The sequence below is a fragment of the Pyrus communis genome, chromosome 4, assembly GCF_041283825.1.
Source record: "Pyrus communis isolate YQ-2024b chromosome 4, ASM4128382v1, whole genome shotgun sequence".
Taxonomy (NCBI): Eukaryota; Viridiplantae; Streptophyta; class Magnoliopsida; order Rosales; family Rosaceae; genus Pyrus; species Pyrus communis.
Genome location: NC_142568.1, coordinates 15,983,422 through 16,000,000, shown reverse-complemented (window position 1 = coordinate 16,000,000; position 16,579 = coordinate 15,983,422). Strand labels below are relative to the sequence as shown.

At 36.7% G+C, this 16,579-nt stretch overlaps 2 protein-coding genes, 1 non-coding gene and 1 pseudogene across 5 annotated transcripts in view; 1 reads left to right on the top strand and 3 right to left on the bottom strand.

Moving 5' to 3' along the window:
* Positions 1-3,412, bottom strand: part of LOC137722238 (transcription factor-like protein DPB) — a 7,802-nt gene extending 4,390 nt beyond the window's left edge. For both annotated transcript variants that reach the window (XR_015961665.1, XM_088692619.1), the window contains exons 1-10: positions 2,894-3,412; positions 2,432-2,610; positions 2,203-2,270; positions 2,021-2,064; positions 1,658-1,723; positions 1,398-1,535; positions 1,227-1,295; positions 841-939; positions 359-429; positions 1-272 (exon numbers count right to left, since the gene is read on the bottom strand). The exon at positions 1-272 is cut by the window's left edge. Coding sequence is in view for 1 of the 2 variants with exons in the window: in XM_088692619.1 (XP_088548745.1) it covers positions 98-272; positions 359-429; positions 841-939; positions 1,227-1,295; positions 1,398-1,535; positions 1,658-1,723; positions 2,021-2,064; positions 2,203-2,270; positions 2,432-2,562 (861 nt within the window). In the remaining variant the exon portion in view is untranslated. The remainder of the gene's footprint in view (positions 273-358; positions 430-840; positions 940-1,226; positions 1,296-1,397; positions 1,536-1,657; positions 1,724-2,020; positions 2,065-2,202; positions 2,271-2,431; positions 2,611-2,893) is intronic.
* TRNAV-AAC (transfer RNA valine (anticodon AAC)) lies at positions 3,137-3,210 on the top strand. The gene has a single exon. It is a non-coding gene; the product is annotated as a tRNA-Val (tRNA).
* A 66-nt stretch (positions 3,413-3,478) lies between the features above and the next one.
* LOC137723478 (beta-glucuronosyltransferase GlcAT14C-like) lies at positions 3,479-6,374 on the bottom strand (annotated as a pseudogene). Its single transcript, XR_015961181.1, has 5 exons — positions 6,361-6,374; positions 4,997-5,499; positions 4,836-4,911; positions 4,601-4,735; positions 3,479-3,773 (listed from the first exon to the last, which is right to left on the bottom strand). The product of XR_015961181.1 is annotated as a beta-glucuronosyltransferase GlcAT14C-like (transcript).
* Positions 6,375-9,082: 2,708 nt separating this feature from the next.
* On the bottom strand, positions 9,083-10,000 carry LOC137723513 (RING-H2 finger protein ATL33-like). Its single transcript, XM_068462712.2, has one exon. It carries the CDS (start codon positions 9,924-9,926, stop codon positions 9,279-9,281), a length of 648 nt encoding a protein of 215 aa, XP_068318813.2. The 5' UTR covers positions 9,927-10,000; the 3' UTR covers positions 9,083-9,278.
* Positions 10,001-16,579: the final 6,579 nt, after the last annotated feature.

Below are 16,579 nucleotides of genomic sequence, written 5' to 3'. Positions count from 1 at the left end.
TCAGAGGTAATTGTTGAGACCTTCAAAACATTCAGAACGATTTATACAAAGTTCCGGTAATAGGTGTGTCTCTGTTTGGTACCATCTCAACATTTGTTCATTTTGAATTAGGAATATCTGTTTCGGAGTTCCAACGGAAAGGTCTGGTCAGAGCGCCGGAGCGTGGAGACGAGTGAACTGAAGCACTTTGAGGAGCATTTGTTCTTTCCGGCCGCTGGTGACGCTGCAGTAACTTCACAATGGTTGCATCATCGTGCAAGGAGAAGGGTGTACTGCCAAAAAGACAATTTAACTAGTAAGAGAACGATTATTCAGAACTACTTTAAAGTGTCTCCAAAGCAACACAAAGTATGGATACCTATTGAAGTCAAAGTACACCATGCGCATGTCTTCGGAAATCTCAACCTCAACACTAGCATGAGAGCTTGTCTAGAGAAGGAAAAGAATTGAAAACTGTAATTATGGTCATACACATACACAAGCTGTTGAATACATTGCTTATATTTGTGAACCCTATGTATTTATACAAGTTAGAACCCATGATTCTAATCCTTGTAAAACCAATACTTCTGGCACTTGATTTGAATGTGTTAAAGAAAGTTAGAGACGTTACACAAAATTGAACTATGGATACGGATGGTTGATTGATGGTACAAACATTAGGAACAGGGTATGCCTTCCTTTCAACATACTATCCTTTCCTACACATTCAACTCAAAAGGAATGAGAACCGCATGCATGCTTCAGTTGTGCGATCATTAGGACTCGGAACAGATTTTTTTGAAACTTTAGACAAGTCATAGTCATGCAAAACAGACAGAGGACAACAAAGTCATATACCTGAACCAGTATAAATGGCAACGAAAATCCTTCAGGAAGAGTGTTCCCATTCTTGAGCAACTGCTTATTGTGCAACATTAAATCTTCGAGATCTGCAATCTTTAACATATTTCCACAAAAATAAAAAAGATGATTAGAACATAAGCCGGTAGAGTAATTTCTTTGGGGCAAATTAAACAATGCTAAATTCTATATTTTCTGGTCTTTATAGATTTTTTTACGAGAAATCACGCCAACTGGTTATTGCAATTTAACAACTAATGTTCCAACACAAGTCATACTAGCTAAACCATTCCTACAATGACTGAATAAGAGTCTAAAAACACAAAAGACTGCAAAATCATGAACGAAGAAAACCAGACGTAAAGTATGTAAAACTTCGTTACTTGATCCTCTAATTCTTTCAAGTATGCCGTCTTCCTTCCAATCGTATTCACCAATTTGACACACTCTTCCTGAAAGGATCAAAAACCAAATCAACATTGTCAAATTATTCCATCCCATTATTGTATAGTATGTTGATGTATCACATGATCAAGATAATGACATTCACTAACATTCATCCCTTCCAGATTCATTATACTTCTGTCTGGAGGGCGCCCCTTCCACTTGATTTCCTTTTTAGCTGTTGTGACGATATCCAGTGCCTCAAGAACATTGAACACAGTATATACTCGACGTCGTACATTTTCAAACTGAGAAGTTGAAAAATCATTTTCACAACATACTTGAGTAATTTTCATGACAGAAAAATCGTGGTAAAAGTAATGATTATTGTAACTCAAAAATCAGTTCCATGTATTGTTCTGAATCGAACCTCTTTCGAACACTTTGCTGTTTCACAGTCATTTCCAGAAAACTCAGAAATTATCTCATCTGCAACCTGAACATCATCACCATAAATACTGATACTCAACCACTCACTGGTCAAATAAGCCAAAATAAATTACAAAACTCTGAAGATTGGGTGGCACTGGAAAACTTTCCTTCACATAACCACGACGAACTCCAAAATTTAATTCAACGAGAAGCCATACCAATTATCGCAATGAAAAACCATAGATACACGATCCTATAAACAGTTACTAGCTACTACGTAAGGGATCTCTTAATTTTTTTCCCCAACGCTCCTTCACCAAACAAACTTCAGAGTTACTCTAGAAAAATAAAGAAAACATACCTTAGATAAGGTTGTTGTTCCCTTGCTCTCCAATATGTTGCAAACTGAAAAAGAAGAAGAGAATAAGATGTTGACTAGCCCCATCTCCTACAAGTAGTAATCTATTACAACGAATACGATAGTCTTCTTTCATTTCACAGACACATACACACAAATCTGAATCGTTCGTATGAATTACTGACCTCTTGAACTGAACTCTCGCAGACCTCCCGCCATTATTGCCGATGCCCTTTTCTTCTTTGGTGCATTTCTGCAGGAACAAAAAGAAAAGGAAAAGAAAAACAAAACGTTTTTGAGAAACAAATGCCACTTGATGCAGCCATCAACCAGCTGCATTTCAGAACTCAAAAATTTTCAAATGATAACATATGGATACGAAGAGCGAATAAACGCATAAGCCACTTGACTCACATCTCAACAGAACTTCGGGCACCCTCGGAAGCAGCTGCATTGTTCATCACTGAAGCTGAAACAGAACTTGCTGCACTAGAATCTTTCTGAGAGAATCCACTAGAAGAATCCCCTGAGTAATTATCATCCATATTGTTCTAGTATCTACACTTGGCAGTGATCCTCAAATTCCTAAGTGCCTGCAAATTCAACATAAAAATTAAAAAAAAAAAAAAAAAAACAAAAAAAATCAATTCAGAATGACCAAAAAGTAATTGAATAAAAAAAAATAGAGAGTGAGCAAATTGATGAAGTTCAAAATTTACTAGAACAATGAGAATCCAGATATTGTTAATCAATAAAAAAAAAGTAGAGAAAAATATTTAAAAAATAATTTCAATGATCATGTATTTGTGGGGTTAATTTTCAAAAGATAATGAAAAAAATGGAGGCATCAACTGGAAAAATAGTGAAATATCTAACCTGAAGAGGGAAGGTGAAGCTTTTCGAAAGAAGGAACGCCAAACCCTAAAACTAGAGGGATTTTTGCAGCATATTTGGAGTTCCCGCTTTCCGCGAATACGAAGTAGGAACAGTCCCAGATGAACCCAGGTCCCGAAGGGAAGCCCAGGGACCAATTGACGAAATTGCCCATCCAAATGGGCCAGCCTGTGTTTGATTTTTATTCGTAGTATTATAGTGTGTGGTGCTGCCTTAGAACATCAAGGTTTCGTGGTGTAGTTGGTTATCACGTCAGTCTAACACACTGAAGGTCTCCGGTTCGAACCCGGGCGAAGCCACTAATCATTTAATTGTTTTTAGCTGTGAGTTGAAGTTCTGATTAACCTACGACTGTCCGATCAGTCTGTTTTGTTTTCATTTCTTCTCTTTTTGTGATGAAAAAAACTTTCGTCTTTGTATCCTTAGTTGTTACTGTTGAATTGAGCAGTCTGGAGCTTGAAGATCAACAATAGAGTATGACAGTCCGTAATACAGATACATTACGTCCTATCGTGGCAGAAACGATTCATGGGGGGGGGACAGAGCTTAACACAAAAAGAGAAGAAATAAAAAGACACATTACGCCCTTCAAATGTACTGGTAGAAGGAGCTCCGCTTTGGACCATGTCGTTGTAATGTTCCAACGTTAGATTGATTGGATTTGCCTTCGGTGGGCTATCCCACCTTATATAATGCAGGTTATGATTCACGCTAGTCCTTATGGCTGCAGGCAACAGTGTGGAAGTAGCCCTCTGGGGATGACAAGAAACTGGTGTAGTACATGAGGAAAGTACGGGGAAGATTGTCCCACCCCAAACACAGAATTCGAGAAATGACTTCGTCCGCACCACCCACGTCGATCCTGAAAGTAGAAAGTTTTAGGTTCAAGGTGTGCAAAATCAAATGGTACAACAAACCATCAGCCACAGAGAGTGCAACTGACAAAGATAGATTACAGTTCCACAACCCACTACAAGTTCCCAACAAGTACAATAAGTTAGCTTGCATCAAGTAAATGGCACATTCAGACTCCCAATCAAGGTAACAAAAACCAAATATATAAAAACGCAAGGTTACAACTTAAGTGTTAAACATGACTATTGCGACAGCACACTTGTTAAAAATCTAAAGGAACACTGATGGTACGTTTTCCAATATCATACTGATGTTGGAGATAATCGAATGCCTCCAGTCTTGCGAAACACAGAAATTATCTAATTTCATTAGAAATGGTACTCGGCGCTAAAGCTGCATTGGTTATTTGAAGAAAGCACATTGAACACATAGTTCTAAGAAATACCAGATACCTTATGCTTTTTCTTCTCAAGGTAAAAGATGTAATGCAAAATTACAGTAAGGAGGCTGTACAGAAAGCTTAAAACTAAAGAACCGAATTTGTTTTGGGCTTTTTGAAGCAGTATTAATAGGGTTTACTGTTTAGGGTATGAACATTGTGAAACCATTTCCATGTCATGACTTCCGATTCACCTAACAAACCCTACCACTAGCATAACAAGTGTTGATGCATACTTTGTATTAGCACACACAAGCATCCATTAGTAGTACTAGCAGAATCCACTCGGTCCTACCTTTCATAGACTCAACTGGAAAATAGGAAATCATACATTTCTATCCTAGCCAGCACAAGATAATCAACGTATGCTATGCTTAAGTGTAAAGGAGTAGTACCCAATGGGTACTACCCATGTATAACTTGAACGAAACGAAGCCGGAATTGATCTTCCCTCTTTCGCCCAAAACACACCGGATTTCATAGAGTGGTACAAACCAGGATCAATAACAACAGGCCTTGCTCTTTGATTTCTGCAACATTTGCACAATGTGAGAAACTATAAAAACCACGTCCAACGCTCGAACTCGAAACAAACATGTTAAAATTTAAAAAGCATTATGCTTTACTCACTCTTTCCAACCAATATTGCTTGTGTGCCCCAAGAAATTGAGCTCCCTTGGCAAGAACGAAAATATATGCAACAGATCTAGATAACCCAAATAATAATTAGCAAACATAATTAACCCTTAATCAAAAAAAAAAAATAGATTTACCACAAATAGTAAAGCTACCGTCTTGGCACATGACAGGATAATCCGAGGCGCCGAGATTAATAAACCAATCCCAATGCCCGCTTCAGCAAAATCGCAATGGCGTAGAGCGTGGAGGCAGTCATGGTGGGGCCTTGGCGGTGACCAAATTGGCGTTCCCGATCACCATCGCGTTCCGAAACTCCCGAATCACGCCCTCCGATTACACGTACTTCTCCAGCTCGAGCCGCTCAACATCAGAAGCTTCGAGATAGGTGGAGTAAATAGTAATTCCTTGGGTGGTAAACCGCCGCAGCTGGAGGCCATCGCCCTTGGAACCCGATATGAGGTAGGCGAATCTCGGGAGTTTCGGAAGCCCCAACCGGTGGTTGTTTTCGTCGTCGGTGTTCTCCGTCACGTCTTCGAAATTCCGGTCGAGGGCAGTGAATTCGCGTTGCTCGAAGTAAAAATCGGCCGCGGCGGAGGAGGAGTATTTACCGTGTCCGGCGAGAGTTAGAGGGATATCCAAGCGAGTGTGAATTGAACTTCAAAAGTGAGACCGGATAAATTCTATGAGTACTATTTAATACATAAGTGCACCTAACAACTAGATCTATATTATTAATCTTATTCGATCACTTATACGAATAACCAAACGAAACCTATCTAATGTAACGTCTCTTGAATAATTATAGCTTCAGCTTGCAACACAAAAAAAAAAATGACCAATAGAAAAAGATACGTATATAACATATGTGACAATTAGAATTTTTTTGATTAAGAAACCCAAAGTAGCCTCAAGATCAGATTTAACACTACGATTAAAGTTAATTCTAACTTAATTATTAGTACGAGGAATTCAACCATACTCCTTAAAGTTTTTAATTTATCATCGTTTTTAAATTACAGAGATGCTCTCTTAAGGTTATTATTTTGAGGACCTCACATGTTTTTTTTTTCATATCAACTTGAATAATCTCTGTTACGCAAAAACAAAATAAATATTAACTAATAAAAAAAATGAGAAAAAGGTTTCACGTCATGTCGAATCCCTTTCATTTGCAAAACCTAATCTTTTTGTCGAATATCTAAATCCAGCAAATCCAATTGTATAAAACTCTAATAACTTTACACATCCAATTTTATTTAATATAATCATTTTGCGGGATTATTGTGTTTCGGTATAACGGGATTTATTTAAGTTAATAGCTTAATCCACCTTAAAATTAATCTGAGAACTCATATAACAAAAAGCAATGCTTGGCAATATTCTCCTAAGATTGGGAGAGAAAAAATACAATGTTTGGCTACTCAAGAATGATTAGGAATTCTTACTCAAAATTCTTCATGTTCAATTCAAAGAACTTAGTGCTTATAATCGAAACCATTTATATAATGAAAAGTACTCTATAAAGACCATCTCTGCAAAAAAAATGAATTAAAACTAAGATCGTTTAATCAATCAACTATAACAAACTGAAATAGATTTTAATGCTTTTACCATATATGTCTGTCAATTTTCATATAGTTCAATGTCTAAAAGACCTTAGCTTTAATTTATGCTTTTTTTCTCAGAGATGATCTTTATATAGTAATTTATTACATGAATGGTTCTGATCATAAATACGAAGTTCTATAAATTAGAAACATAAAGTTTTGAGTAGAAGCTCTTACTTATCTTTTGAATAGCCAAGTATGCTCCAAAATAAATATAACTAAGGACTGTATGAATCAATCTTGGGGAAAAGTCTTTGTGTTTCAAGACACAAATAGGATTAGAATGATGTTATCCATACATTTATTTTTAGGCCTATTTGTTGATATCCCCCCTTAACTTGTAACCTAATGTTAATTTACCCCCTGAATTTTAATTTTAGCCAATTACTCCCCTGTATTTATGGCCAAATTCCCATTTTTCGTTAAGTCTCACACATTTCGTCCATGGTTCCGTTAGTTTGGAGGTCAAAATAGTCATTTGGATCCAAACATTTTTGTTTCCTTTTTGAATTAGCATATGGGATTCAACCAAAAAGAAGGGATTAGCATTTGGGACTTGCCGGAGGTTGTGGGTGGGCTTCCAAAATAGTCAAGGGGGACGAGGGAGAGAGAGAGAGAGAGAGAGAGAGGGCAACAATGAGCTATTGGTGTGGCGGTAGGTGGGCTGCGAGAAGGTGGATTCGCATAGAGAAGGTGAAGGGGGATCACAATTAGGAATCTGGAACCTGCCGTTTGAGGTTGTGGGTTGGGTGGGGAATGGGTAGGGGGATGCGTTTCATCTGGAATTAGGAGTGGCTGGTGGTTTGAGGTTTGGGGTGGGTGGGAAGGGTGGTTTCTTTATCTTATCTTTTTTTTTTTTTTTTTTTTAAGTATAAATCATGGATAAAATGTGAGAAATTTAAACGGCAGGGGAGAATTTAGCCATAAACAAAAATTTAGGGGGGTAATTGACAGAAATTAAAGTTGAGAGGGTAAATTGGCAATCAGTTACAAGTTTAGAGGGAAATTTCAACAAATACCTCTTTATTTTTACTTTCTACACAGCTTTTGTTAATTTTGTCATTTGACGTTCTTCAATTCATTTAGGGGTGTGCTATCCACACACCCCAAATTACTTCTCACACACCCCTTGTTAATTTATATTCGTTCATCTTCTTCAATTCATCCGATCTGATGGCCGAAAATTAGAAGGATGTTTGAGAAGTAAAATAGAATGTATAGATATCACACCATTTTATTTAATCCGACGACAAAAAATTAAGAAAATATGTGAAAAATAAAAATAAATGTGAATTGCACCAACTATAAGATTATAGGACAATGGGAATGGGTACAGGTACGAAGTGGGCCTCATTATACGAGGACTCAATTTATTGGTGTGACATTGAAAATTTTGCCTTCATTTAACCATGCATTTGGAATCCCCATAAAGGTGACCTTTTTTTCCTTTGTCCAAATGAGCACAAAACAAATATTGTACACAACATTGACTGTGTGATGAGCCGAATATATCTCCGGTTGCATGTGAAAATATCTCTGCTTTCAAGATAAGATTAGAAGTTCTGCATGATCATCCACCTTCCTTTTGAAGGATAAGTCCTTGTTAAAAACATTACCGAAAGAATATGTATATTTGAAGGGATGTGGCAACTTATGTACGAAGAATAGGAAGATTAATTTTTTTTAATAAAAAAGCTACTCTTATTATTTAGATGTACCATTATTTGTACGATCTCTCTAATAAAGATGGAATCCACATACGTTGACGAACCCTACCTCTATTAAAATAATGATACAAATAATGGTACAACTAGAGGTAAGTGTATCCTTCTCTCATTTTAAACCAAATTGCAAATCAAATGTGTGTCAACTATAAAAAACAAGCACGTTAACCAACATTTAATTAAATTTAATCATCTATAATCACATCATTTAATTTACAAATTTAGTTTTAAAAATTTATCACTCACCCATTTATGAAACATCAACATCAAATGGGTTGTTGACAACTCTCCAAAGGTAGATTCTTGGCAACTTCTTGCTATATAATATTGTAATTTATCAATGTAAGCAATATGGTCCAATAAAACGTTTGTTAATTTGGTTGTTTTTGACCCAAAAAAAATTGGTTGTTTATAATTTTTAATTAAATTTCGAAGAACAATAACACCATTATGTGTAGTATGAACTCATACTGGTTTAAAGAAAACTTTTATGACTCAACCACTCCACTACACTCTTTGTCAATACTCACCAAGCAAATAAATAAATAAATAAATAAACTTTGGTTAAATCTTAAAAATCTCTTAAAAGTCATACTTTTTTTTTAAACCTACACTAAAGAAGTTCAAAACAGTAGCAAAATGCCAAAATGTTCTCCATCAATAAGCAAAAATCCTCTTCAGTGTTTTAATTTTCTTTCAGTGATTTTAATCAATTATATTTGTATGTGTTAGACTGTGATTACATTAAAAAAACTAAATGAAAATTAAAATTTAAATGCAACATCATCTGGTGTGTACAGATCAAAAACACGAACAGTATAGAGTTTCAAGTTTCAATCTTTAACCCCCAAATATTATATATATATATATATATATATATGTGATATCCACCAGCTACGCAGAAATATATGAAAATTCAAATTTCAGATGGTCTTCAAATTATAGAAATCATAGATTAACTACTAGTTCCTGGCATTTATCTCAAACCCTAATTCTCACTACAGATACAAGTTTACAACTTCTGTCGGCGAGTTTTTGAAAAACTTCGGAAAAGAAAAAGAGAAAAAGAATTAAGCCACCAAAATCCCAGAAAGAATTAATTGTCAAACCATGGCAGAAGCATCAGGCAAACCTTGTTGCAGATCATCACTGCCTCTTACTCCAGCAGCCACCGTCCGATTATCACCATTACTCCGATCAACGGCGACTGAAGCTCGACAAATGGGGCAGTTGGAGTGATCCTTAAGCCACATGTTTATGCACAGAGAGTGGAAAGAGTGTTTGCAGACGCAGAGCTGCCGGACCTCTTCGCCGTCGGCAAACAGAGACAGGCACACAGGGCACTCAGTTCCGATTTCCTTAACGTGGGCTTCCTTCTGGTACTTGAGCTCCGAAATTACGTGGTTTTTGTTTTGGGTGTTGGGTTCAGTTTGGGTGGGGCCGGGGGCGGTGGTGGAGGTCCGGTGGGGTCGCCGGCGAAAAGGGTTTGGAGGGAACTTGATGGCGAAGAAGAAGGCGTAGACGAGAGCAGGGATGGTGATGACCGCGATGAGGCCGAGGATAAATTCAAGGGCGGAGAAGTCAACGCTCCGAGGCGGTGCTGGGAAAGGTGGCGGTGGTTTGTTTAGAAAGGTGGGTGCGCTGTCCATGAGGAAAGGTGGCGGTGGCGGTGGTTTGTTTAGAAAGGTGGGTGCGCTGTCCATGAGGAAAGGTGGCGGTGGTTTGTTTAAAACGGGGAGTGCGCTGTCCATGATGAGAGAGAGAGAGAGAGAGAGAGAGAGAGAGAGAGAGGTGAGGTTTTGGGGTTCTATTTGTGTTTTTGTTTGTTTGAGGTGTTGTGGTGGAGTTTTCTTTGGGTTTGTGAAGAGCAATTATTGATGGGAACGTGTGTGGGGTTTGAGGACAAGTTTCAAGTAATTTTGATGATGGATCCATATTTTACCACAGTTAGTATGATCATGGTGAGATATGACTTATTAGTCATTCTCTCATGTCACTAATTATTTATTAAGTAACAATGTATACTAGATAGTGTACTTTTCAAAAAGTTGAAATGAACATCTCACATTCAAGATACATATAATTTTGTTATATTTATGTGGTAGAGAACTATTGTTGGCAATCCAAATTAGTAATCATGCACTCCTCTCATTCCAACTTTTCTTTTGTAAAACAGTAATTGAGGCATGTGTTATCACTATTTTGGGGTGTCAAAAATAATTCAAATGCAGTGATATGTCATACGGGCTACTATGGATAAATTAGAAGCATCCATAGCAGAGTTACAACCACACTGAAAAATTTATGGATAGATATTCAATAAGTTGGTATATCTTTTCTTTAGGAAGAATGAGGAATACAACTCAAATAGCAAACTATAAAATATCAGCATACACAAACTGAGCCTAAGGGACTCTAGCAGCATCATTTATGCGAGCTGGTCTAATCCAAACATGGGGCTCATCAAATACAAGAACACTAACATCCATATTAAAACTTCAGTTAGCCAAATGATCCGTCACAACATTCTTCTCTCTCTGTAAATGTGTTTCAACTCACTTATCCTCAATTGTCTTATCATTAAAATATAGCTATGCATAATTGTGTCCAAAGGATGGAAATTATCAACGTTTGCTTCAACAACATAACAATAACCTTAGGAACCATCTCAATACTAAGATTAGTATCACCCTTATCAAAAGCAAGCTGTAAACCAAAGTATAAACTCAACAACATCACAAACCTTGAAGTTGGTATTTTTTTACACCAGCTTTTTCTTGGTCCTATTAATAAGGGATCTTGTCTGTACTTGGGTCCTCTGTGATGGATACAGAGCAGACTGGATTAAACCAGCCCATACAAAGTTGGGCCAGAGCTCCACTAAGTATGGTACGGATGAACAAGAAACAAAACTTGAAGTTGACTACCTATAGAACAACTGGTAATTGCCTTTCGCTGTGCAACTTTGGCAGGTTGGATTGATTAAGAGAGCAACTAGAATTCGTCGTGCAACTGGCAGGACGACTTTTACAACAATCCTATAGTCCATCGCGATAAGAGAAGAAAATGACTCCCATTTTTAGGTTTCGCCATTACGAGTGTATAATAATTATAAGATACTCAAGTTAGAGCGTCAGAAGTTAAATTGGAGTGGCAAAATCATCACACTAATATGAAACCTCCTCCATTTTTCTTCATTCACCAAAACACCCGCTAATTTGAGCAAGTCTAACTAGATACACTCTTTTAAACAAAAGTAGTTTAAGCAACTCAAAAATAAAAGCCATCAATCCATGACTCCAAAGATCAAGTACTCATATTATGAACCGCGCCGAAATTTGGCATCAATATCACAACATGTTGTGGTGAAGGCAAAGTATTCTGCAGAGGAGTCGCAACATCTTGCGGAGGAGGAACAACATGCTGCGGTGCTGGTCTAGGAATAATATCAGTTCGACAAAGAGGGCAGTTAGAGTGGGAGCTGAGCCACATGTCAATGCACCCCACATGAAACAAGTGCACACATTCCGGCAGTACACGGATGTTCTCACCGTCGGTAAATTCACACAAACAAACGGCACAGGTTCCTTCTCTGCATTCCTTGGTGTACTTGAAAACCGGGATCAACTGATCGTAGGAGGGCGAGTTAACGCTGCGTGCAGTTGTTGATCTGAGGTTTTGGTTGATGTGATGCCCTTGAAGACGCTGTTCATGTTCATTTTGTGTTTGTTCTTGTTGTATGTTGTTTTCTACGCGCATTTGGCTGCAACAAATGTGGTTGACAAGGCATTGGTACGTCGCGACGATTATGGCTCCGGCTGCAACGCCAATTAGGCCGATGATTTCAGGGCTGAGTTTGAATCCATGGTGCTGCCCGCCGTCGTCCATGGTGGGCAGATGAGAGGTAGAGTGGTGGGAGATGGAGGGGAGGATTTGGGCATGTTAAAATTGGCTTCGTTTTATAGGTGATCTGGAGAGGTTTGAGATTTTGTCTTGTGACATTGTGACAAAATAATGGCTTTAAAATATGCTTTGTTTAAACGTAGGTGTTACGGATAAAAAGAAAACGACTTTGTTACAAGCTGTACTTAGGAATAAGATAATAGGATTAATTTATGTAAGGATGGATACTAGAATTTAGTCAAATATCATCAAGTTAGCAGTCCAAACACTGCGGAAATTAAGTCAACATTGTTGCTCAATAGCATATGGGTCTTATTGTGAAGAAACCCAATCAAGTTAACTTGGCCCATCACAAACATTTAGTGACTTGATCCAGTCCAAACTCTAAAAGTGTAGTTTAGAAATAGGGGTGCAACACAGACAGATTGGATCAAAACTTGAGATATAAGTTATGCATGGATGATAGGTTGGAAAGTAGAAAAACTTCCCTATCATTGTTCGTATATAATCATGTATATATTTCTCTCATTACATGCACTGGCGGAGCAATGAAAGGACTACAATGGTTGCAGGCCTATCCTGACCTTTTTTTTATTCAAGTTCAAAAAATTAATACCATGCTGTGCTTTGAGTTTTTTTTCGTAGGCTCAAGGCTCTGGTGGAGTTCAGGAGGCTGGCAACCATGGAGCTTTGAGGAGGCTAGCGAGAAAGAGGAGGTTGAGAGACTTGGGGTTCATTTTTTACCCTTGTTTTATTCCTTGAAGCTTTCTCTATGGTTTTACACAATTTTTTTATTATTATATTATTTAGAAAGATGATTTTTACACATATTTTTTTTCTCATTCTTACACATTCAATTTAATAGTTAGAATGAATATAGTGTAGAAGGAGAAAAAGAAGTATGGAAATCACATTCCAAAATTTATGACTCCCTCACTTATTTTGTGGGCGTAATATCGCAAGTTTAGGTCCAAGATTTGTGGATACTCATCATTCAAAACCTAAACGAAAGTTAGTTGAAGCAAGATATGCTTAAATTTTTAAAAATAAGAAAAGCGTGTTGGCCCCCTCCTGGACCACAATTCTTGCTCCTCCATTGATCACATAATTTCAGTAATGAGAAAGATAGGTAGATGATAAGTAAATGATTGTGTACACATGTTACACTCGAAATTTTCTTTGTTAAGAGGAGTATAAGCTGAACTTGATTGACGAAAGGAAAAACTAATGAAAAAGACTTCAAAACTTTGAGTTTTAACCAAAGGGACAAAAAGTTGTTGTAAGTGAATAGTATCGGAAGTGATTTTTTAGAGTAAAAATATTATTAACGTTAAAAATGAACAATACCAGAAATGGTTCGTTAAGACTTCCAATGACAAATTACCCTAACCCAACCGCGTTCTAAGCCCGGTGGCAAGTTTGGTCAATCCGAACATACAATCCCATCAACTAATCCCAGAGCTAGGTGTTGGAAATTATATATTATAATATGAAATATTTAATAATTGAATGAAAAATATTGTTAACCAATTTCTTAGAAAGGTTATGTTGTTTAGGTGTATTCCCTTGATAAGTGATGTATACTTATAGATGAAAAGTTACATCTCTTTAATAAGTAGAAATTGGATTCTATTTAAACCCATGAAACCATTGGTATTAGATATAGAAAATTAGAATTAATTTTTATTCTTGAGAAATAGGGTTTCCCCACTTTGTTTCTCTCATGCTTTGTGAGTCAAATTCCGACTCGTATCTTGAGAGTATAGAATATACAAAGTTCACCAGAGTCCGAATATTGAAGTTCTTTGACTTCGGATTATAGATTGTTGAATCTTGGGAGATGGACGCCTACCGAACTACAAGCACACATTGCATTTATGCAAGCCTCAATCTTCAAGTTTGTTAGTTTTTCTAACTTTATCTGTAGTTGTTTATATTAATCTTGTATACTATTGATGTTGTTATTTTCTTTATAATTATTATTATTGGAATTTTTATGTTATTTTCATATTTTCTAATATTGCTCCAACATTAGATCGGTTGAACAATTCCAACGATGTTTATATTTTCTATTATGTTAGATGGGCCCATAGAGATTCCTTTTGATCATGGAGATTCCTTTTGATCAAGGGACATTCTTCCCCTAATTGCATATTCATTGACACCAGATGGTAGATACTAGAATTTGTGATGAGTAAAACATAGGAAACCGTTATTAGCACTCCAAAAATCTCAGTATACATTATTCACAAGTATATTTTTTCTTTCTAATTATAGAAAGTTTGGAATGCTAAATGAGATTTTTGAAGTGCTAATAACAATTCTCAAAACATATAGTTGAAATAGAATCAACCCTAGCTATGCATAGGGCATACTCAAGGTCAAGGCACTGCTAATATTGCTCTTTCACATTCTCTTCATGTCACAACACCTTTCTAGCCTCCTACTTTGACCTAAAATACGTTCATAACTCAAGTTGTATCAAACCAATTTGTAGTCGCATCAACATAATTACCAACTTCCGTTGCCTATTCGTTGTTTGAAAAGCACCTCTTGTTCCTCACATGTAATTCTTCCGAAAACAGTTCAAAAAGTAAAAATAACAAATAAATAGAATAAATTGTCGTGCTTCATCTTTAATTTTTTTAATACAATAATATATTCACACTAAATAGTAGGGGATTTGAACACATAATATATCAATCATAATAATTTAGTTTAAACTCATTGTTCACGAGAGTGAACATAAGCCATCCTACTAACGAATAAGGATAAATACCACTAATCGTGATACTTAGTGATGTAAACAACAAAATTAACATTAAAATTAAGTATAAAATTAAGATGACAAGTTGGCAGATTGCTATTAGTCCAACTAAGCGCTTTGTTTCTAATCCAATACATCATGGATGATGATACCTATAAAGATTTGATTCCAACAAACTCTCAAAAACCAAAAGATGGTTTCAACTTGTTAGTAAGATGTTGCTTTTCCATGTAAAAAGCTCTGCACTTTTCGTATGTGTGGAGTCGAGTAGGATCCCAAATGCCACCAATCCTCCCGAAATCTTCACACCTCGTTTTCAACGTCTTATTATAGCCTGTACGAGTTGCCTCAATTATTGTGGTTTTTTAATTATTACACAGAATTATTTTATAAATATTTCTTTTTCCTAAGTTTTTTTTATTAATTTTTTTTTGTTTGTTTTATGTATTTTTTTCGTTTGGATCTGCAACACGTGTCGGAATATCATGGGAACGGCCTTGATCTGCATATGCCTCTTCCTTTTCAGGTTTCCACTTCACATGTTACTTGTCGTTGCCGACGACACATATAGGCCGCCGACGTTGCTGACGTTGCAACTTAAATGCTCCACAACTCCTCCAGTCATCCAATTGCAAGAACAAACGGGTTGAGTTGCCTTTCACGCCAAAAATCTCCTTCATTAGTCTACAAAATGAGAGCCAATTGGGTTGAAGGCAGCTGCAAGGGCTTGCGCCCTATTTGAAGCCCAGCTAGACAGTGAGGGCCCCCTATTAGAGATGGGCAAAATACCCATGTATTTTGGTAACCGCGATTACCTGTTTATTTAAAGTTAACGGTTACGGTTATGGGTAACCGTTTAGATGAACAAACGGTTATGGGTATAACTGTTTATCCGTGAAATTTAAATGGACGGTTATGAACATTACCCGCGGTTATAACGGATATCCATCGGTTATGAGTATTACCCGCGGTTATAACAAGTATCCATTTACCCATTTAATTTAATATATGTAAAATTTAATAAAAAAATAAATATAAAAACCCTAAATTTTCAATCTCTCCACTGGACTAAGAGTCTCAAACGGCCCGTCCCCTGCTCATCTCTCCCTCATCGCTGCCCTCTCTCTCATCTCCACCAATCTTCCAGCTACTTGCTATAGTTCCTCAATTTATGTCACAAAAGCTCATCCAATCTTTATTTTTCAGGGTTGTCTTCCTGATGTGCTTCGAGTGAACTTGATTCGGCTTCTATTCCTATTTTTTGGTCACATATCAATAGCATTGGCCGCATATCACAATTGAAGGAAGCTGGAACTATAGTTGTTACATCCAGACCAGCTGAGGATGCATGAGACAACAAGTGTGATTCGTCATTCGTAGACATGCTACTAAGTCGCAAACTTGCCTTTACTCGATTTTGAGACCTCTGTAAGCCCATTCAAAACGTCAAACTGGAATCTACTCATTATTATGTCTTCATTGACCCATACATATTATGTGTTTTGTATCCAATACTTTTCTATGTATCCCATACATGTTACATGTTTATTATGTCTAATCGTCTAAAATAGGGAAATGCATGCTAATGTACCTATAATGGTGTTTAATTGCCAGAAAACGAAAATTATGACAAATTTTTCTTTTGTAATTTTCAATTTGTTAAAAAAATGTAGATGGGTGAAAAAGGGGTAAATGGGTAATTAAAAAAAAAAAAAAAGATAAACGGGTAAATGG